At 28.2% G+C, this 22,517-nt stretch overlaps 4 protein-coding genes across 12 annotated transcripts in view; 2 read left to right on the top strand and 2 right to left on the bottom strand.

Annotated features, from left to right (window-relative positions):
• LOC100572221 (sodium/potassium-transporting ATPase subunit beta-1-interacting protein) overlaps positions 1 to 1,143 on the bottom strand; it is an 8,856-nt gene extending 7,713 nt beyond the window's left edge. Inside the window, exon 1 of one of the 2 annotated variants that reach the window (XM_003246131.4) lies at positions 558 to 1,143. In XM_003246131.4, the coding sequence (XP_003246179.1) occupies positions 558 to 605 (48 nt within the window). In that variant the 5' untranslated portion in view covers positions 606 to 1,143. The remainder of the gene's footprint in view (positions 1 to 557) is intronic. The other variant, XM_003246132.4, reaches the window with a different exon arrangement.
• A 286-nt stretch (positions 1,144 to 1,429) lies between these two features.
• On the top strand, positions 1,430 to 2,545 carry LOC100160539 (LSM domain containing 1-like). 2 transcript variants are annotated; one of them, XM_008187302.3, is made up of 4 exons: positions 1,430 to 1,550; positions 1,760 to 1,823; positions 2,017 to 2,182; positions 2,257 to 2,542. In XM_008187302.3, the coding sequence occupies exons 2-4, from the start codon at positions 1,773 to 1,775 to the stop codon at positions 2,385 to 2,387; spliced, it is 348 nt and encodes a 115-aa protein (XP_008185524.1). In that variant the 5' UTR covers positions 1,430 to 1,550; positions 1,760 to 1,772; the 3' UTR covers positions 2,388 to 2,542. The 2 variants fall into 2 exon arrangements, with proteins under 2 accessions (XP_008185524.1, NP_001155443.1); NM_001161971.2 differs by having other exon boundaries at positions 1,482 to 1,823; positions 2,257 to 2,545.
• A 456-nt stretch (positions 2,546 to 3,001) lies between these two features.
• LOC100572939 lies at positions 3,002 to 18,311 on the top strand. 5 transcript variants are annotated; one of them, XM_029486966.1, is made up of 14 exons: positions 3,002 to 3,266; positions 3,979 to 4,267; positions 4,399 to 4,424; positions 4,509 to 4,665; positions 4,970 to 5,141; positions 5,209 to 5,341; positions 6,277 to 6,385; positions 9,644 to 10,375; positions 10,448 to 10,629; positions 11,893 to 12,932; positions 12,996 to 13,123; positions 13,192 to 13,506; positions 15,022 to 15,242; positions 16,437 to 18,311. In XM_029486966.1, the coding sequence occupies exons 7-14, from the start codon at positions 6,302 to 6,304 to the stop codon at positions 18,166 to 18,168; spliced, it is 4,434 nt and encodes a 1,477-aa protein (XP_029342826.1). In that variant the 5' UTR covers positions 3,002 to 3,266; positions 3,979 to 4,267; positions 4,399 to 4,424; positions 4,509 to 4,665; positions 4,970 to 5,141; positions 5,209 to 5,341; positions 6,277 to 6,301; the 3' UTR covers positions 18,169 to 18,311. The 5 variants fall into 5 exon arrangements, with proteins under 5 accessions (XP_029342826.1, XP_029342825.1, XP_029342828.1 ...); XM_029486965.1 differs by lacking the exon at positions 3,002 to 3,266 and having other exon boundaries at positions 3,660 to 4,267; XM_029486968.1 differs by lacking the exons at positions 3,002 to 3,266; positions 4,399 to 4,424; positions 4,509 to 4,665 and having other exon boundaries at positions 3,660 to 4,267.
• Positions 9,904 to 21,858, bottom strand: LOC100162564 (calcineurin B-like). Of its 3 annotated transcripts, none has more exons than XM_008187304.3 (6): positions 21,574 to 21,858; positions 21,469 to 21,508; positions 21,213 to 21,389; positions 21,010 to 21,131; positions 20,721 to 20,894; positions 9,904 to 10,025 (listed from the first exon to the last, which is right to left on the bottom strand). In XM_008187304.3, the coding sequence occupies exons 1-5, from the start codon at positions 21,574 to 21,576 to the stop codon at positions 20,724 to 20,726; spliced, it is 513 nt and encodes a 170-aa protein (XP_008185526.1). In that variant the 5' UTR covers positions 21,577 to 21,858; the 3' UTR covers positions 9,904 to 10,025; positions 20,721 to 20,723.
• Positions 21,859 to 22,517: the final 659 nt, after the last annotated feature.

Below are 22,517 nucleotides of genomic sequence, written 5' to 3'. Positions count from 1 at the left end.
CATTCCCTATAAAACTTGTTGATCAATCATAATCTGTTTTCAAAATTAAAATATGTCAAACCAAATTCTTCCAGTTTTGTCTAGCTTATTGATCTAAAAGTTACTTTTTTTTCATCTGCTGCAGCCCCTTTAATGCAATAAAATTATTAAAAATTATTAAATACGCCTCATAACATAATTTTAAAAGCTTTAGATCCAAAAATTATATAAAAGCAGTTATAAGAAATGACAGTGTTGAATTAGTACATGTTATAATATGGGTAGATTTTGTTAGGCTGACTCCTCAAATTTAACAGAACTATAAAACTTGTCATCGACACACACAATAAATGAAAATGTACCTAGGTCAGGTTAGGTATATTATATTACAAATAGGCCAAAACTTTTTTTCACTTTACCTAGCACAATATTCCAACAAATAACTTCTAACATAAAGCATGCGACTGGCATGAATCAATTTATATCATTGTAATCCCAATATTATGTATTGTACCTACATTTGTACCATACAATATATTTTATAAGCCAACAAAAATCTTTGAATCAGAAATAATTACCATTTGAAACAGGAAAATGGTGAGCAACAAATATTTACAAAATTCCATGAAAACAATGTATGCGTTCGAAACTATGGGCAATTATTACGGTTTACAATCGATTTCCCGTTGTGGCGGGCAGGCGTCATCTTCAGCAGCATCTTCACGACCAGCTAACCGTTCCATTGTTGGTTAATCGCACTTCCTGTTAGATAACAACGACACATCGTGTTTACGAATGTCGAATATCACGCTTGGCTGGATAATGAAGTCACAGTGTCACAGTCGAACACGTCGTCCGTCTGGAGTCTAGAATCTGGTCCATACAGACCTATGTATCGATCGATCGAACGACAATAACAATACCTAACGTCCTAACCGAACGTACTGCGTATTAAGATTTACCGGACTCGGGGCTACTATCGACTATCGAGTGTAAACTATATAGTGTCAAACGAATTCACATCCTCACGGTATTAATAACGAACAGGTTACCGAGTATGGAGAGTGGGGAACTGCGTGCACTATTACAGTAAAGACTGGGCAGGTGGCAGATGCCAAATTACAATTTACATGACGCGATTACTGAATACAGCAACCTGATAGTTGGTAGTTGGTACCGTCTACCTCTCGGTACACTTGTTTGTTTTGTTTTGTTGTTGTTGATTACCTGCCCCCCCCCCCGACGCATCATAGTTTCAAGTTTTGTAGAACATAATTGTAGCAGGTGGGTGGTGGTCGTAGATAATATAAATTATGTAGAGGATATTATGGTTGGGGTGGTACCTGTTAACCATAGAACACATTACACAGTGCAGCCACTGGGTAATAGCATAGAATATTCTATGGTAATAGACTTTCCGTGCCCAAATGTCAAAATTGAAAATATAGCACTGATTACAGCAGTGATAAAATGATAACAGTGTAATTGAAAATACAGAAATAATTTTAATATTTCCTGCGAACGTCCATCGTCCATTTGTTTTAAATGTTTTAGCGTTTGATACTTTGATGGTAAAAAACGCATTTATTCACTTTCATTAGTAACTACCTACAATTTCAATATATTTTATACTACTTGTAGTCTGTAGATATTAATATTAAAAAATAGATTTTATTATATGGGTTATTCAAACTGTATTTGTGTAAACATTTTAAGTCACTTGCACATATTCTGATCTTGTTTATATTATTACCAAAAAAAGTATTTATTAAATTGATAGGTGACCTTTAAAAATGGAGACAGACAACCAAAATGTTCAGAAAACTCAATTTTGCAGCTATATGGTGAGTTTAACATGAAAATTAATAAATTGTTTTTACTATTTCAAATTTTAATATAGGTATTATAGGTATTACTTAAATACTGAAGACTAAACCTTATTGGATTATATGTGTGATTACTGATAAATAGCAATATCTATGTATAAAAATAGGATGTCAATATTTAATTTATTGTATGATTGTATTTTTATTTTAGCCGGAACGAGTGCATACTGAAGGAAGACGAAAACTTATGTCATGGTTGAATCAACAAATGAAAGTTAATTTATTAGATGGCCGTATTTTGGTTGGAACATTCGTTTGTACTGACAAAGATGCTCATATTATACTTAGTACATGTTATGAATACTTTAACGAAAAAGGTGAGTTCCTTAAGATAACAAATTAAATCATTTATGATGTTTAGATTTTTTACAAATCATCTATATATGTTTAGATTTAAATACTGGAGAATCTCGACTTTTAGGCTTAGTAATGATACCTGGGCGACATATTATTTCAATTCATACAGATGTACAGCAAACAAATGAACAAACTATAAATTCATCAAACTTTGAAGAAACGTGATAGTACTAAATAATTGCAATTATAATGTAATCATTATACATTGTGCATATTTTTTTTATCTTCATTGTTAGTATTCAAAACAATTTATTAATATATAATACAACTATTATACAAAAGTCCTAAATTAAATTTTAATAAAAATATTAACAAATGTTTAACTAGTGTAGATGAAAGTGTATATGAAATTACAAATGCAACAACTTCATGTTATAGATACATCTATCCTGTAACGAATAATAATCTTTTACACTTTTTATAATTAATGGGAATACAATAATTTCTGCTTAATTTGATCACTGGCTTATTGGAATCCAAAATTAAAAATCTAAGTTTAATCATTTGTTTTGTAATGTTTTACTAACCCTTTATTAAAAATTAGAATCACTGTGTATAAATGGCTTTAAATTGTCAAAACTGATTTTAATCTTAACATAATTTTAGATTGAAAATAAACTGACACTCAAGTGCAATCAACTAAGGATAGTTTCATAAGTTTCTTTACTTTATCATAATTTTATATATTTTTTCAATTACCTATTATATGTATAATGTGTTATTTTAATTAAATTGGTGAAGATAGTTAAAAAAAACTATTTTATTTTGTGAAGTATATAATATGGCCTCTTATAATATGTGCGTTTTCTTTGTTAAAAACTACTGTTTCTAATTCCAACAATACAAGCAAAAAATTATCATGATTTTCATTCTGAAAAAATATTTGGAATTTCCGGAATATGTACAAACAGTTCAATCCAGCTACAGTATTAACAGTAATAATAATTTAATGACAATATGATAATACGGGTAAGTAAGTGACGTATTGCACGAACTTGGACCATCTGGACTTTTGCGATCATACCATATTGTTATTTATATCATGTGAGTAATGACTATTGACTATATTTATAAAACCAATTAATAAAAGTATAAAGTAGTCAGTAGTATACGGGTAGTGACTAGTGAGATAAAAAAGCATTCGATTATTGTATCATTCGAGTGAAAAATTCATTTATTCATTTATTCGAATGATTCATTCGATTATAAAATGTATCGATTACTAATCATTCGATTATTCCCATCACTACTATCAAGCAGTAAACATAAAAATATAAACATTGTTTATTATACACCTTGTTATACTTATACACTAATAATCGCTAGACTAAACCGGTTTAAAATTATCCCACATCCCGTACCGGGATAATGAACCATGTAAATGATATGGTGCAAACATCCCGGTGCATTATTTTTCACACCGGTTTAGTCTAGCCATAGACCTTATACTACTAGACGGAACATCCAGGCGGGATGCGGGTGGGTGGTGCGGTCTACGCTACAGTGATATATATATATTATATACAGTAATATACAGAGTATTGTATGCATCTAATGCGCATGTGCGGTGTACGGTGTACTACCTTGATCAGCGCCGTCACGCTTGGACACCGGAACTACTACCACGTACCGTCTATTAGTATAAGGTCTATGAGTCTAGCGAATTTCTAGCGTGATTATACATCACGATTCAAGATAGTACTATCTATCATGCAACTGTCGCGTTTTACTATCATCGTGTCTTTTCTTTTTTCAGTTTCCTTATCAAACAAATATTATGATAAGCCTTTGGGCCTCGAGTTAAATGGGCATACGCATAGCGAGCATAGTGCATACAGCATTTACGAATTTGCGATCTATAAATCGATAATCGTGGGTACAGCTGCAGCTGATGTTGGCAGTTTATTGTATATTAGTAGTATATTAATATTATACTAGTTAGTAGTTACTATTATACTAATATACCAATATACTGTATTGTACTGTAACCTGTGATATAACGTATAAATACAAATTACAATTCACATGTCATGACCACATGAAATGTAAGTATGTTCAACTAATAAACGTCAATACGTCATGAATACCCTAGTGTAAAATAGTTAAATACTTATTAAGTAATTATTTCTTATATTTTATGAAATATTTTAAGACTTAATTCAAGTATTACATGTAGATTGTTAAAGATAATACCGACATCTTGTAAGTTATAAATGGGCTATAGCTACACACATAGTATAGAAATCTGTGATTATATTATACAACATTGACAATTATATTTGTTAGAATGAGCTCTAAAGAGGAATTTTTATCCAAAACTGAACGGACCAAGTGTTGGTCGTCTCGTGATCATTTCTGGGAATGTTTGCGTTCCAACGATGATAAAGCAGACAAATGTACAGATCTTAGACTAATCTATGAATCATCTTGTCCAGTTCAATGGGTAAATCAATGTTCTAATATTTTTAAATTGAATTAGGTAATACCTTTATAATTAACATCAAATTTGGTTTGAAATCTTGTTTTCATTAAGTTCATAATATGCTGTTTTATTTTAAATTTCAATAACTGATTTATTTTCAATCCAATATTTATTTTCTTAGTTATTTAGTTACTTAGTTATTTTCTAAGTTAAAATAATATTTACTTACTCTTAAATTTAGTTATTTAGGTAGGTACTATACTCTATTCAGTTTATGAATAGCTTGCCCACTGCAATATGTCAAAACGGCACATTTATGTATTAGGAATCTACTGGTTCTACCAGAACTGGCACAGCTGCTCACCCGTTTACTGGAAATAATTAATGAACTATAGTTACCCACTTCAGCATTGGTGCGGATCAAGTCAATGTACGAGATCATTCACGCTGCTTGAAACTAGCCATTTTGTAACTGAATACAGTATATTACCTACTATGTATTTCATTTAAATTTTTAAAATTGAAAAAAAAAATATATTTTAATAAATTGAATTACATTTTCAGGTAAAACACTTTGATAGAAAATATAACTATTTGAAGTTTAAAGAAAAAATGGAAAAAGACGGTTATGAACCTTTGAACGAAAAATGATGTACTGAACAATATTATGTACTCAATGATGATGTTAGTTTAATTGGTAGGTAACATTAATAGTTCATATAACTTAATTGAAATTCATTTTATTATATTAATTAATTTATTATTCGAACATTTTGATCCTTCTTATGTTGAAAAGTTATAAAAAATAAAAAAATTTTAAATATACCTATTACCTAATTTGTATTATTAAATGAACAATATTATTAAACTAATAAATATTTATTGCAGTTGTTATTACTTATTTCATTATTTTACTTTACATACCATCAACCGAGGTGACTTGAATCAATCTTGACTTTTTGCTTGGTGTCAGCTTGACTTCATCAACTATCAATATTCATGTTAAAGTTCAATTCAAGCATATTACACGTGATTTGTAAAAAAATATTTATTTTAAAAAGTTTGGTGAATTACTGCTATACAGTATAGGGTAGAGTGGGTAACTGATATGGATGTGTTAAATTTTAATTCAAATATTTGATGATATATCATAAATCATTGTAGTATTGTACACGAAAAACGATTCCGCACAGTCCATAGTTATCATGTCTTATGATTATTATCACAAAAGTTATAAAATATATTTTCATAGAGGTAGAATTAAATAATATTTATAGGTACCCTACTATTGTATTATTCTGTGCTATTATCCTATACTCTATTCCAAATAAGAATGGAAAAACTGCGCTGCCTCGGAACGGTATGACCGCTGTAATTGGCCAATAGTTGGCAGCGTACCAACGGCAGCCAACGAGACTGCACAAGCGCAAATGCGACACAGTTTTGTCGTGTTTTTTTTTTCCATTCTTATTTAGAATAGAGTATAGTAAATAATATTATGCTATGTCTTAAGAAAAACCAAATTATCCCATCTCACCTCGGTTGACGTTGCTTAACTATTTAGATTTCACAATCATTTTTAATACAATACTTTTGTTTCTATTTTACTATATAAAATAATATTTTTTTCAGTCTTAACTGTAGTACTCTTTCAAATATGTTGTCGTCTCATGAATTACTTGACAAATTAAGTGTGAAAGTATTTGAAAAGAATTTTCAATACAATTATACTTCTATGACTGTAAGTATGTGGTATATAAAATTGTTATGTAATAAGTATAGTTTAAATTTTAAAACATTAAAAAACTACAGGAAATGCAATTAAATTAAAGCAATAGTCAGCTCTAAACATTCTTTAAATAATCTATAAAATTGGGTTTAATTGTTTTTAAATGTATTTAATACTTTAGTAATTAATCATAAATATATACATCATTAATACATTATTTGTTATGAAAAAAAGATTCATATTAACAAGACTGCTCAAATTCAAATTTGTTTAAAAGTTAAAAATTAAAATATTTGTTAATTTAAAAAAAAAAATTATTAGTACATATTGATTGGCTAAGAGTAGCTTTACTCTGTCTAGCAATATAACACGGTTTGACAAAATTTGGTTTTTCTGTGCATTTATTATCATCTTGCCATAATAAAACCGGTCTGGTTGGCAGTGTCACTCAGAATTGGTGTGTTCTCTCACTGGGTATAGTATAGGGAGGATAGAGTAGGAAATGAATTCATTAGGAATAGTGAAGGAGTTACACCAATCTTAGAAAAAAATACGTTGAGATGATTTGGTCATGTTATGAGGAGAGGTGAATCGAAGTCAGTGGAGTGACTATGTGAATCAATATAAAAAGAGAGTGTAAGACTGAAAAAAAGATGGAAGGACAGAATAGAAAATTACATGAAAATAGCTAATGTGAGTAAAATATAGGTGGGCTTCAGAGGGATGTGTAAGTGTAGAATAAGGGTGTTCATTGGTCAACCCCATGTAGTCTGAAGGTCAAAGAAAAAGTATACTAAAATTGATTAAAGCTCTTAAAAGGGATTATAAAAACAAAATAGCATAACATCATAATAAAATGTACATTTATAGCCGATAAAGCTTCATTTTGAACTGGTTGAAAAAAGCAAATACCTTCAAAATATGTACTTAAGTAATAAGTATACATTTTGATAATTGTTAATGTTTAGATATACAACATTTTAAAAACTCAAAACCTTAACACATTTATAGTTTTATAAATTTTATTTTTTACTCTTAATTATTTTTGCATAATATTTTCAATGACAAAAATACATAAAATAAAACCAATAAATTGTTTTTTTTCACTAGATATTTTAATAATTATTCTACACAGGCCCTGATTTACCAATTCACTGGCCCAGTGCAATTTAATGTAATGTTGGGCCCCCAAATCATTAGATATAATATTGTTTAATCACGTAATATTTATTATAAAATTCTTTTTTTAAATAATCTTTATTTTTGATTTTAATAATACTCATATAACTAAACGTAATTAAGTCAAATTTTATTAAAGTATTCACAAATATAATTCTTGTTTTCTGCTCTGAAACCTTTTTAACAATACCGTAAAAACTCAGGTTTGTTGTTATATCATTTTCGATAGACGATATTCACAGAGTATCTAAATGTTTTTGGTGTAATGACCAATGTTGATCTTTATTTACCGAAATTATTGATGGCCATGTTGAAATATCATCGGAGAACCACGGAAAATGGTTTGATGGTAAATCTGGGTTTAATATGTAATTTTTATCAATTATTCATACCTTAGTTCCAGATGTATTATCATCACTATTATTTATTAGCAGATTATTTAATTTCAGTTATTTCATTTTTGTTAGATGAATTTTTCAGTAACTTTTGTTGTGCATTTATAAAAAATTAAATTATAATAGTACAAAATTATGCTAATATTTATGTTCAATAATTTGTATCAAATTGTTATTAAAAGTTATTATAATTACCTGGCGGTTATGGACTTGATGAATGTAAACTACCATAATATAGTTTATTAAATTATTTTAATTGAACCGTTTAAATATTTGTGTATTCATGTGGTATGCGGTCTACTGCCCGTTTCTACACGTCATATGCAGTCTACCACACATTTGTCGTCTACCACATAGTTAAAAATATGAATGAATACAATATGAATAATATTTGATAATATTAAAAAAAATATATAAAAATATGGGGTTAAAATATGTAGGTAAATTAAATTAGTATATGTATTAAAAACTAACTGACAAAAAATGTAAAAATATATAGAAATATGCATTAATCAATTTAAGTTAGGTACTATATAATTTCACATCTCTTAAAAAGCAATCAAATGCGTTGTCATTCTTGTTTTTTAGACGCTACCATTGTTCCGCTAAATATGAAGGCAACAAAAATGGAGATGTACCTTGTATTTTTTTAATAATTCAAAGTTTTAAACTTCCCCATAAACTTTTAATGCGTTGTGTGTGCGCACCACTGGCGGGATTGACAAAAAATTGGGAATGATTGACGGTTTTATATATGTACCCTTTATTTTCTACCGTCTTATATGCAAGCCATTCATCCGAGTGTATTTCTGTACCAACTTCAATTGAATTATTTCAAGCTTAATAACCATCAAATGCCGCCGTCGAACGAACGGGAATGACCTAAAATATATATAAATGCGCGGCAGTACCTAGACCGCATATGGCGTGTAGAAACATACCTGGTAGACGACAAGTGTGCGGTAGACCGCATACGACATGAATACTAATATTTGTTTGCCATTTTAAATTATTATTAAACCGACATATGTTGTATTATGTTGGTGTAATATGATTCATATATCTACATCAGTTCACCATGCTAGACAATACCGTATTGAATATTATATATTATTGGTAATGTACGTCCGTCATTATTTTTCGGGGAAAAAGTATTACAATTTATAAATTATAACCCACCAAATACCATGAGAGTTCTAATCATGGTGGTTATCGAGGTTTGTAGACCATAAAGGCGTCGCGGAAGTATTGCGAAAGCATTTCCCGCGGTGCCGTCGGTTCAAAACGAAAAAAAAAAAAAAGACCATAATAGACGACAGTAGACAGAATAGTATCTATTTATATCGAGTGATTGAGTATTGTGAGATACAGAATAGGCTCATTCACCTCAATATGATAATTTAAAATATAATAAAATAAGAATTTAATGTTTACTATAACTTTTATACCATTTTTGTTACTCATCCAAAATGTTGTTTATCACAAGTTATGATAAATAGGTATACAACTAATTTTGTTTGTCTGTAGTCGGTAGGCACCCTCTTTCTCTTTGCCCCAGTACGAATGTCCCAGAATTTCTACATAAAACTCTATATTTTATACATTCATAATGAATGTGTTCAATTGTTTAAATCAATTTTGGAATAATGAAACAGATATATACACCTGTTATATAATATATTTAATTACTTTTCAGGAGTTGAATACTTTTTTTCAAAAAAGTATTAATGGTGATGTAAATTGTTGTACAAAAAACTCAAAATGCCAAGATATTTTAAAAAATATCCACTTTTGTTTAGTAAACATGGTTGATTATAAAAAACATGCATCAGACTATCAAAGTTCTTTTCCTCAAATTTTATATCAATCATTTTATTTAAGTCAACAGAATATACCAAAACAATCTAATAAGGAAGAAAAAAATAAATGGACCTTACCTATGATAATAGGTGAATCAGATATTACTGGTACAGGCATTACACATTTTGTAAGTCTTGGAAAACAATTGAAATTACCATCAAAAAAGTATGACCAATATTGTTTGCTTATTCATGTCGGTGCTGTTAAATGTTTTCAATCTGAAAAACAATTAAATTGTATAACTAATTCAATTGAAAATATTTGTGATTTTTGTTTCCGCTATACTGAAATAAATTTAGAAGCTTTAAAATATTTAACGGAATGTATGACAGTTATATCAAAAGATCAGTGGAAAAATTCATCAAAATGTATTTATAAGGTCCTAATGTGCCAAATGAATCATTTTTTACCATCAGTTCGTGATCAATGTATTTTACTTTTAAAAAAATGTTTAGACCTTGAAGATTTAGATTATATCCTAAATATAGTTATTTTAGAAATATCGTGGTCTTTGAGGACTAAGTTTTATATGTTGACTGTTATTGCTTCAAAATACGGTGCCAAAAAGGTACATAATATGATATTTCTGGTTCATAAGATGTAATATATTATTTGTTTATTACCTATTATTATATTTTAGATTTTAGAGAAGTATGATATTTTATCAATATCAATGTGGAAATGCTTAGATGAACCATACTTGATGTCCCCTTGTATGGATCTGTACAAAACATTCATTAAAGATTTAAGTGAAGATGATTTTAGTACTTTAGTTATGCAGCCAATCATTAATTATCTGACTAATAACAATATTAATTCTGAGTAAGTATTACTATTTTTTATTCAAAATCTTAAATTATAATTGATGACATTACTCTGTATAGATATTATAATCTTATAATTAGAGCTGGTGTGAAAAATTATTATTAAATGTATGCATGTCTCTTTCATATGTTTTTTTTAAATTTATATTTTACATCTTAATTTATGTACATAACTTATTTCTCTTATTTGAACATTGTTGTAATAAAGTAAAATTTTTACATTTACCTAGGTATTTTTCTCATCACTTTAAATTGTCCGTCAAGATTCATAGGACAAAAAGCTTTAAAAGAATTTTAAATCTAAATAATTGGAACATATTATTGTTTATATTAATGTATATAATTCAAACAGTTTCAACTCTACACAAAATGATTTTTTATTTGCAATAAAATAACTAAACATTTTGTTTTTCATTAAATATCTCATTTAAAACAATTTAAATGCTTATAAGAAAATTGCGAATATGTTTTTTCTGCAATTTTTAGGATTCTGTATGATGATTAATTGTATTACATTTTCAAGCATTAGTTATCTAAATTTTTTTATGGCTTCGATGAATTTTGATAATATTTGTACTTCAAAAGTTTATGTAAAAAATTTTTTAACCATAATATTTTTATATTTTGAGCGGAGCAAGGAAGCTAGTGATTTTACAATGGTGTTTATTTTTATATATTAAAATTAATTTTAAGAACATTGGGAAAATTATTATTCCTTAATAGTAATTAATAATGTTTTATAAACACATTACATAATAAAAAAAAAAACTAATGAGTTTCAAACTTCAAATGCCTATAAATACTTTTAAATTATTCTCAATATTTTAAGAATTTTATTGTTGATAGAAAATGATAATATAAGTAATAGCAAAGTAATTTTTAGTATTCACGATTTAACATTTTTTAGAAAAATAACAAAAATTGATAAATGATAAATTTGTATGCGTGGATTTTAATAAAATAGTTTTGTAACATTATACTCCCTTTTTTTCAACTTCTAATGAAAAATCTTGTATGGTATCTTGGCATATTATATTCAATTTTCAAACATTAGATGTTAAAATTGAAAATTGTATGACATTTTAATTATGAAATAATTTACATGTTTTGGTTGTTTTATTAGAGAATTTCATAAGAATTTGAACATGTAACATTCATAAAAAATTTAGATTTTGTTGTAAATTATAAATATTAATATTGTTCAGAAGTATATTAATTTGAATTACCAAAGCCAAAGACATTAAAAAAATTAATTTTTCAGATTAACAAGGTACAATTTTGTGACTTACCTATTACCTCTATTGAAATCCAAACATATGGGCAGTTTATTGATGTTGTATGAAAAAATCAATATTTATAGAACACATAATAACATGAAATCAGATTTGTATCTTCAAATACATGTATTAAGAATGGTTTATAATACCGAAGTAGAAAATATTAAAGAAATACTTGACTTATCTTTGAATTCTGGTGATGCTAAAATAAGATCTGTAGCATTCACTATTCTGTGTTCTTCAAAGTTATCAACAGATATATTGAATTCAATTTACAATTTTATTGTTGATAATATTAACAGCGATTGTTCGACTCTTAGGACAGAGCTTGTTTCTGGATTAACAAATATGTTATGCAAGTTTAAGAAACTTAACACATCTATAACCACATTTTTAAACAAATTGCATGTATTAATCCTATCAAATTTGGACCCTGGTTCAAATTACCAAAGAAAAATTACATCATTGAAAATATATTCGGTTATACTTAAGTATAAAAACAAAGATTATGTTTCATATTCATGTAGACATTTACTTTTTACAAATTTATTAGATTCTGAAGATATTAGAAAAATATGTAGTGAAATACTAGTGTCATATTTTACTGTTGTAAAAGAAGACAAAATATACTTAAATAATTGGATGAAACTTGGTACAAACTTATGTTATGATCCTTTATTTTATAAAAATGAAAGCGGTTCAACTATAATATATACTGTAACTACATTGGCTTACAAATCTGGACTTAAAATTGATATATTCAGCATAAACAATTCATCTGTGTCTGCATATATATTAGATTTAGCAAAAAAACAAGAGAAACGACTAAAGGATAATTTTGTTGGCAATGTGATACATGGTACACTTTATGGTTTGTTAGATGCACTGAATAAGTTATCATTTGAAAAAAATTCTCCAGAAAAAAACAAGTTAAACGAAACACAGATTGAGATCATGTTAAATTTGATTGAAGACAATTTAAATCTGATGCTAGACACATTGTCTTCTAGAATGGATGCTGAAGGTATATTTCTTATTCATACAACTTTAACATCATCATTTTTTTATTCTTTATCAACTTATTTAGGTAAACCTGAGGCACCATCTTTTGCTCAGATGGATTTAGCATTAAGTAGTTTATGTTCATCAAATCAAGAGAATGTTCAAATGCCAACAAACGAATTTCTATTAAATTTCATTTGGATAAATATTAAAGTATAAATATGTTTTACATTTACAATACCTAGTTATTTTATTCATTAAATATTAATTTATTTGTACAGATTTGTTGTGATGTTGCAAGTAAATATGCAGTTATGTTAGCGATTAGTGATATTTCAAATACATTATATAAAGATACTCAAATCAAAAGATGTGCAGATATAATAGCAGACGTGTTAATTAGGTGTAGACATAAAGGTGCTATGGAAGCTACTTGCAAATCACTGGGAATAATAATAAAACATTGGAAAGTATCATTAAATTGGTGTCAAAATATGTTAACTGACCATATTAATTGTATGAAACCAGAAGATGAAATATCAAGAAGATCAGCTGGAGTAAGATACCTTATACATGCAATTGTGACAAATAATAAAGTGAGCCTTTTAACCTTTTATTGTAGACATTTGATTCCATTTTAAATTAACAGGTTTTGTAATTTTTTAGTATGTGGTTGAGTATAAATACAATTCTAAATTGTTTTAGATTTTTGGTTTCAGTATGAACTACTTAAGAGGAATCTTAAATTTTCAAGCTTTTTGACCGAAAATTACTATTGATGTTTATAGGAAAAAACTAAATAGAAAATAGAAAATTCCAAGTCATTAAAAAGCTAAAAAAAACTGCTTATACAGTGGGTTCCGCTTAATGTGATCACTGCTTTATAGAATAAACCGTCCATTGAAATAAAAAATGAAAATCTCAAACCAAATATTATATTGAAAAAAATATGGTTTATGGAATCAACTGGTTAATAGAATCAAAATGACCTGCACCAAAGTGACCACATTAAGCTACTGCTTACTAGCGGTACTCACTGTATACAAATATGGAGAAAATATTAAATATCTACAGTTACTCATTTTTGAGTCAGCTACACAAAAAACACAAAATTGATTATTTCCAAAACTGAAGACTAAAAAATTATGCTTGAATATTCCCACTATCCTTAATTTTGTTTGTTTTCCCAAATATTTTTAATATACTGGGAATTTTAGATTCTGAACGGAACAATGAATGTATTGATTTTAAAATAATATGTGTTTTGTGTGGTTGTGTGTGTGTGTGTATAAGCGATAAGTAATCAAAATAATGCTTTGATTTTCAACTTCAATATCTTGTTAGTTAGGAAAGTGAAACTAGTTAGTGCATTCGGGAGGTCAAAGTTAAAAATTTGACAAAATTGATTTTGGTTTTTGGTGTAATCCTAAAACAAATGACCATAGGGTTTAAGGGTTCAACCCCCCCTCCCCCATGGACACCTTACAAATATAATATATGTACTTACATATAATTATAATAATTTATTGGGAACAAATCTAGTTAAGCTACCACGCAAATTTTTCAATTTTCTTCCAGAAACCATTGTATTACAACGAGTTAAGAACGATATTGTAAAAATTAATTGCCGAAAATCATTAATTTTTAAGTTATAGCCTTACAAAGTTCACAATTTTCAGTGTTTTGCGCATTTATATAACAAAATATTTTACAACGCCTTTGGAACTTTTCTGTTTTACTGAACAACCTTTATTTCAATTTTTTTTTTGTTTTGACGTACCTACCTGTGTAGTTAAAAACGGGGAAGTCTGAATTTGGCGGTCAGACTTATTTTAAATTTATAGCTAATTTAAATTTTTTATATGTTCATATACACCATGCGTGGTCACTTGGTCGCTGCGTTCGCTCGGACAATTAAAATCAAAAACATCCCTTGACCTGTTATGTATAACCATCATGGGTGGGTGTCAGAATTATTTTTTAAATGTTGATTTACCTAAGTTTTTAAAAAAAAAAATTGAAAATTTGTTATAAGCGCGGTAAACTATAAGTGTTGTACGTGTGCGTATGTAAATTATTTTTATTATTTATGTATATTTTTAAAATTGTAGAACACTGTCAAAGATTGTATTAAACAATTATACAATATTGCAAAGGAAAATGTGTGTGTTGGTATTGAAACGATTGTTGATTTACCACAAGCAAGAGCCCAACATCTATTAACTGCAATTTTTTCAAACGCTTCGATTTCTTCAAGTATTTTATATTATTTTATGGAAGATATGATCATGCTTTGTATTGATAAACTCAATTCCCCGCTTTGGACAATAAGGTAAATTGAAAGTTATTGAATAAATAAAGAGGACTTGTAAATTGTACACTTAAAATGTATATTTAAAATTTTAATTGTAAATTTTAAAATGCTCAGAACTTGATTTAAAATTAAAATATCAAAAAAAACCTAAAAGGGGAGCCCTATATAGCAGGCGTGCCCAACTTTTTTCATGTTGCGGGCCATATTCAAAATTTATATTTATACTGCGGTCCGTATATACTTCATGGTTTTTTTTTTGTTCATTTCAATAAAATGTACAATAGATATATTATATATTTTGTACATTTTTTCTGATTTAATATTATCTTTGTTCACTTATCGAATTTATGACTAATTGTGTGTGTCTTAAGTACCTACTGAATATTTCCACGCTAGTTGCTAGTTTGTTTTCGTTATTAGAAACTGCAGGTTCACATTTATGTTTGCAAAAAACAATAAATTAAATTTTAATTATTAAAATGTCTCAAAATAAAAAGCGCAAAATCGATACCGAATATCTTGTGTTCAATGATAATTGGAGTCCAAGTTATTTTTATTGAGTATCGTAATAAAGCCATGTGTTTGATATGCTATGGAAGTTTTGCAACAAAACCGTTGCGGTCTATAAAGAATTTAATACTAAAAGACATTATGAAAGCTATTCACAGATTTAATACATTTTTATTAAACCCTTCATGATGATTTTCCAAAAATAAAAGAACTATCAATGTGTATATTTACATTATTTGGTTCTTCTTATATTTGTGAACAAACGTTTTCACACATTAATTACGCAAAATGTTTAGAAAGATCTCGTTTGCCTGATGAACTCTTAAACTTCTTGATAATTGGCTTTACACATTTCACTTCGAATATTGAAAGATTGGTTAAAGAAAAACAAGCCCAAATTTCACACTAATTTATTTTTATTAATGTTCTAAAATCCAATATATTTTTTTTATTTAAAAATTAAAAAGCTAATTAAAATAAAATTTTTTATAAATTATAATTTTTATTTTTTACACCTTTACAGATTTCTAATTTTTGTAAAATAGTCACGGGCCTGCTATATTATAGCAACAGAGTTTAATGGATAATTCTGAATGTTAGATTTGCCATGTTATGTGTACTCAGAAGTCTTTAATAAAATGTTTGTTCTTTGTTATACGCCAGAAATTTAATTTAATTTAATTTATATTAAATTGTTTTAAGGAATGCTGCTCTTCAGTTTTTCAGTTCACTTCAAGTAAGATTGATTGGTCAAAATCGTTTAAATAGTGATTGTTGGCTATCTCACTTACCACTAGAACCATTACTATACAATTTTCCACGATTGATGCAACATTTACAATCTTTATGGTCACAAACAAACTGTATACTTTCAAGTCAGGCCCGGTTAATCCCATTCATGTCTCTACTGAAGGGCGTAAAAATACAGTCATGGAGTTTGTTACCATTAGACCATCAACAGTTCTTAGAAAGTCTCCGTTATAATTTGTGGTCTACTGGTTTTGGTCTTGAAATATATACAGTAAGAAATATGGCAGCTCAAGCTTATGCCAACACAATACAAGTTAATGAAATATCATCAACTCTGAATAAAATTAGTTATGAAATAATAAAATATGATAGAAGAATTAATTTTCCAGAATTTAAAGGTTTTAATCATTTACATGGGTTGATGTCAGTGTATAAATATTTAAAAGATGTTTATTATATGGAATTTAACCAAGAGTATACGGTTTTTAAAATTGCACATGAACATTTACCACCATTATGTAAATCAATATACATATCAATAAATTGTGAAGTAATAGATCCACTTCCTTCAAATTCATCTATTGGCTGCATTCATGTCAAACAATTAATGATACAAAATTACATATCACAACAAATCGCATCAAACTTTTCAGACTTTTGGGAATTTTTTGGCAACGCTGATAAGCACACAGTTATAAGTTTTTTTAAATGTCTTAAAGAACGTAATACTAAGTATGAAAATGGTTTATATTTAATGAGTAAACTCACAGATTTGCTGTGGAAAGTTGACGACAAGGACATATTAAAAGAAATTATTCTAAACATTGAAGTATTTTTATATGCAAGACGTGAAGATATTCAACTTCAGTACGAACTTTCTGATGCTCGGTTTTCTGAAATATTACAAATATGTGCATTATGCTCAGAAAAAGATTTTATTGCTATGCTACCAGTTCTCACTTGGTTATGTCCTAGGACAGTTTATTCAACCTTTTTGCCAATGGTGCTTAAATTCATTGATTGTGATTCTTATGACTCTATTGATAGATGTAGTTCTTCAAAATCTCTATATTATTGCAAATACATAAAGAATGATGGCAGACTGTGGTTCGCAGTTGTTGCGTTATTGCAAGATGAAGACACAAATGTACGAGTCGAGGCTACAAGGTTTGTAAGTCACATTATTGATACGAATGCTTACTTACTAAATCCTTACATGTGTTTAAAGAAAATGTTTGAGATTGAAATAGTATCTTCTATAATAAACCCAAGGGTTGCATTTACCTGTTTTTGGGACCAGTTATCAGAGATTAAAGTACGCACTAAATTTGATGAAACGATTAATCCATTCTTTAATGAACAGTCAAATGTTTATCAAGAACAATCAAATATCATGAAATTGGCTTTTGAAGGCCTCAAATCTTTGATTAAATTAAATGATAATCTTGATTATTATAAAGAAGAAGTTAGAAAGTGCCTTGCCACTTTAAAAACTGAATGTGAATTTAAACACACATTTATTGATGAGGATTTAAGGATTTTAGATACATATTCGAGTGTACATTATCAGAAATTATATTACAAAAGAGAAATTTTAGTTTTACTGGATTTCAAAAATTATTTAAATATGTTTTTTCCAATTTTGGAGTTTATATATTTGCCAATTAACCCCCCCAATGTTTAAGACAATATTAAAATTAGTGTTTGGTAGGTCTCAGGTAATTTTCTGTATGAAGTATTAATTATTAAATTATATGAACTGTATTAACGCCATAATATACATGAGTACATTTAAATAAATATTATGTTATAATTTTATTCTTGAAATGTTCTAGTTGTATTGTTTATTGTATCTTCTAATTTCTATGTATAGTATTAAGACTAAAAGTTAAATGACAAAGTCTATGTATTTAATTTCCCAATAGAAAAAAAGAGGATTTTATTCAAAAGTGGTGGGCTTGATATTTATTTATGTCATCATTTTATACTGTTTAGTTTCTGTCTTGAATTGAATGATAATCATAATATATTCATGTCATAGACTAGGGATCACCAACTAATTTCTACGGGGTCTGTTTTGAAACATATCAAACTTTCCATTGTCCAAAACACATTCAAATACCCAGTGACTTTTTTCACAGTTAATAATAATCATACTAAATCGTAATAAAACATACTTTTGAAATTTTTAGATATCGTTTTTTTTTTACATACGACAAACGCAGCGGCACGAGTGTCTAACGTTACTAACGTACCTATCAGTAAACTTCTCAGAATTATTTTTTCCACCTATGGGCTTTCAATGTAAAACTTTGGTGAAGGAGACATATATGTATATAATATATATGTATACCATACTCACAATATCGAAAAATATTTTTATTTGTCATTAGTCATTACTTATTTTATTTTAAAAATGTAATGTAAAAACTATATTATATATTTTATAATTACGCAGCCATTAGTCTGTAAAAATTTGTCTGTGGTCCGCCCATAGACTATTAATCACATGCGAGGATTTTTTTTTTTAAATTAAAATTATTTTTTATTGAATAACACAATATTATTTTGCTATATAATGGAAACATATTAAAAAAAAATTAGTGTTTAAATAAATTATGCTGTATAGTGTTACCTATATTGTGTGTTTATAATTTTATATACATATATTATATATATAAATAATTTTAAAAATGAATAAATTAACAAAAATACAGCCAATAGATTAATATATATTAAATACAAACAACTTATCTATATAATCAATAAATGATATACAATTATAGAAAATAATAAAAATTTAAAAAAAAAACGAAAATGTTGAGACAAGTATATTATATTCAATTGACAAAAAAAAAAAGTTATGATTATACTAAGTAATACTTAATGAAAATGTAGAATTCTTATTTATTTATAAATACCAAGATTTTTAATGTACACATACAAGTAATAACTGAACTTCAAAAGTAACAGTGCAAGTTAAATAGAAATATTTAAACAGTAAATAAGTATAATCAAATTTTTTTTTTATATTATAATATTAAATATTTTAATTTAAATAGTTAACATTTGAACAGGACTACAAATTATTTTGCATATTTTTATTGAAGATTAAATATAACATAGATAGGTACCGCTGCCCGTTAATTATTACATAATATGTATATATATATATATTTGATATATAATATCAAAATAGCTTTAAACCTATAATTTGTATTATTATGGTCATCCAATGATACAATTTGGTACATAATTTGTTCAATTATCTATAGTAATTTAAACAATGGCAGTATGCAATCAAAATAATTGCAAACAATTAATGATGTGCATTAAATCTGGAAAGTTCAAACACTTTGACTGGACTGTTCATTTTTATTTTCATTTGAATACTATATTGGCATAATTTCAATTAAAAATATTAACACAAACTATTTAAGCTTATTTTAGAAAATTGTTAAATAAATATTAAATAATGTTATTTAATTAAATTTTACTTGGCATCATTTAAAATAATTATATTAATTCTGAATTAAAAGATTTTATTTTAAAAGTTTAAATATAACATACCAAATCAAATTTCTATTAATTTAGAAAAAATAAATTTATTTTCATTCATTTTTCCATTCAACATTTATAAATAAAATAATAATAATAAATATAGTACAAAGATCAACAAAACAAAAAAAAAATGAAAAACTATAATTATGGTTTTTTTCTTTGTTCAGTGCTAACTGAAATATTACTTAATAATTAAAAATAGAGATGAACTATTCTGCTCAATAAGTATTTATTAGAACAGAAATATTCAATAGTAAAATTTTAAATTTACAACTTGTTAAAAAAAAAAAAAAAATGATAATAATAATAATACATACAGACTTGATAAAACTAATTAAGAATATAACAAAATTATTTATTTGTATAATACATTATATGTTTGCAATGTGCCACATGTATGTTTATTGTTTATATATTTAATATTAAATATGTATATTTGTGTTTGTATATAGTATACAGGCTTGAGAAAGATTGAAGATAAACAGTGCTAAGTTTAAAGGAAAAAGTAATAATGATGAGAACAAATTTTCTGTAACAAAGATTAATAGCGTATTAGAGCGCCGGAAGATTACTAAAAAAATTTAATATTCTAAGGGGATGAGATTATATATATTATATATAAACTTGAATTATTTTTTGTGACTGTAACATTGACAGAAGTTGGAGAAAACTTACAATTTAAACGTCAACAACCATCTTTTTGTGTATATCTGTGTTGCCAACAACTGAACAGAACTCTTCAAAATTAATCTTGCCATCTTCATCTTTATCCGCAAACAATATAGTTTTGTCCACAATTTGCTGGAGCTGAGTATCTTTTAAATTATTTCCAACCATCATTTTCAAAACCTTAAAATAAAAATTATACATAATAGGTAATTATTAAAATAATTAAGATAATTGATTGAAAAAATGGTTGTTTCAAGCATATGGAAGAAATCAAATTCAATGATTAAATACATACTTGAAATAATTCACCATTTGATATATATCCATCATTATCCATATCATAGATTCGAAACGCAAACCGCAACTTTGATTCTTTGTCTCCCTTAACACTGAATTGAGACACTCCTTGAATAAACTCTGTAGACAAATATAAATAGTTAAAACAATGTACCTAGGCACAGAGGGTTATACTAGAATCCACGGGGACGTAACCATTACCTTTGAAATCTACTTCACCATTGCCATCTTCGTCAAATATGTCTATAACTCTTTGGACAAGCGGGTTCTGTTGAAGCTCAGGCAGTGATAAAAATTCGTCCAAGCTCAAGGCGCCGGAGTTGTCCAGATCGAGTTTGCGGAACCGTTTGCCCAAACGTCTGATTTCGTCAGCATCGACTAACAACAAAAATACGAGACATATTAGTCCCACACACTGGTGCGGGTATGACAAACATAAATACGGGTAGGCACTTACAGTTTGAGCACAATTCCATCGGAAGCGAGTTTTCATTCCCCTGGAAAGCATTATAAGGCACAAAATTAGTTTATCGTCCGGTACCAAATTACAGTCTTTACATACCATGTTAGACGATGAAAGTTTACACAGTTGTAGTAGTAGACAGCAATCCCGGATCGTTGTAATACGAAACGACCACGGATTTCTGTGCGATTATGTCTGTTTCAGTCGCGTAAAAACGTCGTATGTGTGTGTGTGTGTGTGTACTGTGTAGTGCAAGCGAGCGCACGCGCGTAACACGGTAATACTAAATAGTAAATACGTATAATATGTTTGTGTGAGTAGATGTAGTGGGGAGAGCTTTTATTTTTCGTTGCTTTGCTTACCACTGGGCCACTGGGGAGTCTAGGACCACCGTCCTCGTCCTACACTCATACCTACATAATAATAATAATAATAATAATATATACGCACAGTATCAAGCAACAAAAATATCGATTTTGATAACATGTAAACAGCTGCAACAACGATTTCGTGTCCGCTCCACATCCCTCCATTTGCCGCTGCTCGGTAATCCGGTAATCGGCATTCAGCTACCCCCACGGCTGTAGATAGTACTATCTTTAAACGTGGCTACCCCCTAGGTTTTTAGATTATGTAGTTCTAAAATCTAAAACCTTGGGATACCCGGCTATCTTACATCATCGGGCCCCGGGCCCCCAGCCCAAAGGATAAAAGGAGAATTCAGAATTTATTATGTGCCCCGGTGCCCGTCGCCCAAAGCCCGACCTGCGACGATGATAACACAGAATAGATTAAAATAATATACATAAAAGTCGATACCGCGTATACCCAGGTACGCACACGCACCTCCCACCAGTCACCACCAACTCAACCATATTTTATTTCTCTCTCGGACGCACTGTGTGGTATCACCGGCCACGTCGTCTCCGTCGATGGTTACTGGTTACTGGATACTCCACCACTGCACTACACCAGTTGTAAACATTGTAGTGTTGCACGGTTGCTTATTTTGTAGTATAAATTGTACACCACTATCCACGACA

Source organism: Acyrthosiphon pisum, chromosome A1, assembly GCF_005508785.2.
Source record: "Acyrthosiphon pisum isolate AL4f chromosome A1, pea_aphid_22Mar2018_4r6ur, whole genome shotgun sequence".
Classification (NCBI taxonomy): Eukaryota; Metazoa; Arthropoda; class Insecta; order Hemiptera; family Aphididae; genus Acyrthosiphon; species Acyrthosiphon pisum.
This window is presented reverse-complemented; position numbering and strand designations above follow the sequence as displayed.

Bases quoted from the DNA above. Each gene is read 5' to 3' on its own strand.
- LOC100160539 (NM_001161971.2), top strand. From the start codon at position 1,773: ATGGAGACAGACAACCAAAATGTTCAGAAAACTCAATTTTGCAGCTAT. The intron at 1,824-2,016 runs GTGAGTTTAACA...TTTTTATTTTAG, and splicing joins CTCAATTTTGCAGCTATATG to CCGGAACGAGTGCATACTGA. The intron at 2,183-2,256 runs GTGAGTTCCTTA...ATATATGTTTAG, and splicing joins TGAATACTTTAACGAAAAAG to ATTTAAATACTGGAGAATCT.
- LOC100572939 (XM_029486966.1), top strand. From the start codon at position 6,302: ATGTTGTCGTCTCATGAATTACTTGACAAATTAAGTGTGAAAGTATTT. The intron at 12,933-12,995 runs GTATATTTCTTA...CAACTTATTTAG, and splicing joins TTCTAGAATGGATGCTGAAG to GTAAACCTGAGGCACCATCT. The intron at 13,507-15,021 runs GTGAGCCTTTTA...TTAAAATTGTAG, and splicing joins CAATTGTGACAAATAATAAA to AACACTGTCAAAGATTGTAT.
- LOC100162564 (XM_008187304.3), bottom strand. The intron at 21,390-21,468 runs GTAAGTGCCTAC...TTTTGTTGTTAG, and splicing joins GATGGAATTGTGCTCAAACT to TCGATGCTGACGAAATCAGA. The intron at 20,895-21,009 runs GTATGTATTTAA...TTTTATTTTAAG, and splicing joins CAAATGGTGAATTATTTCAA to GTTTTGAAAATGATGGTTGG.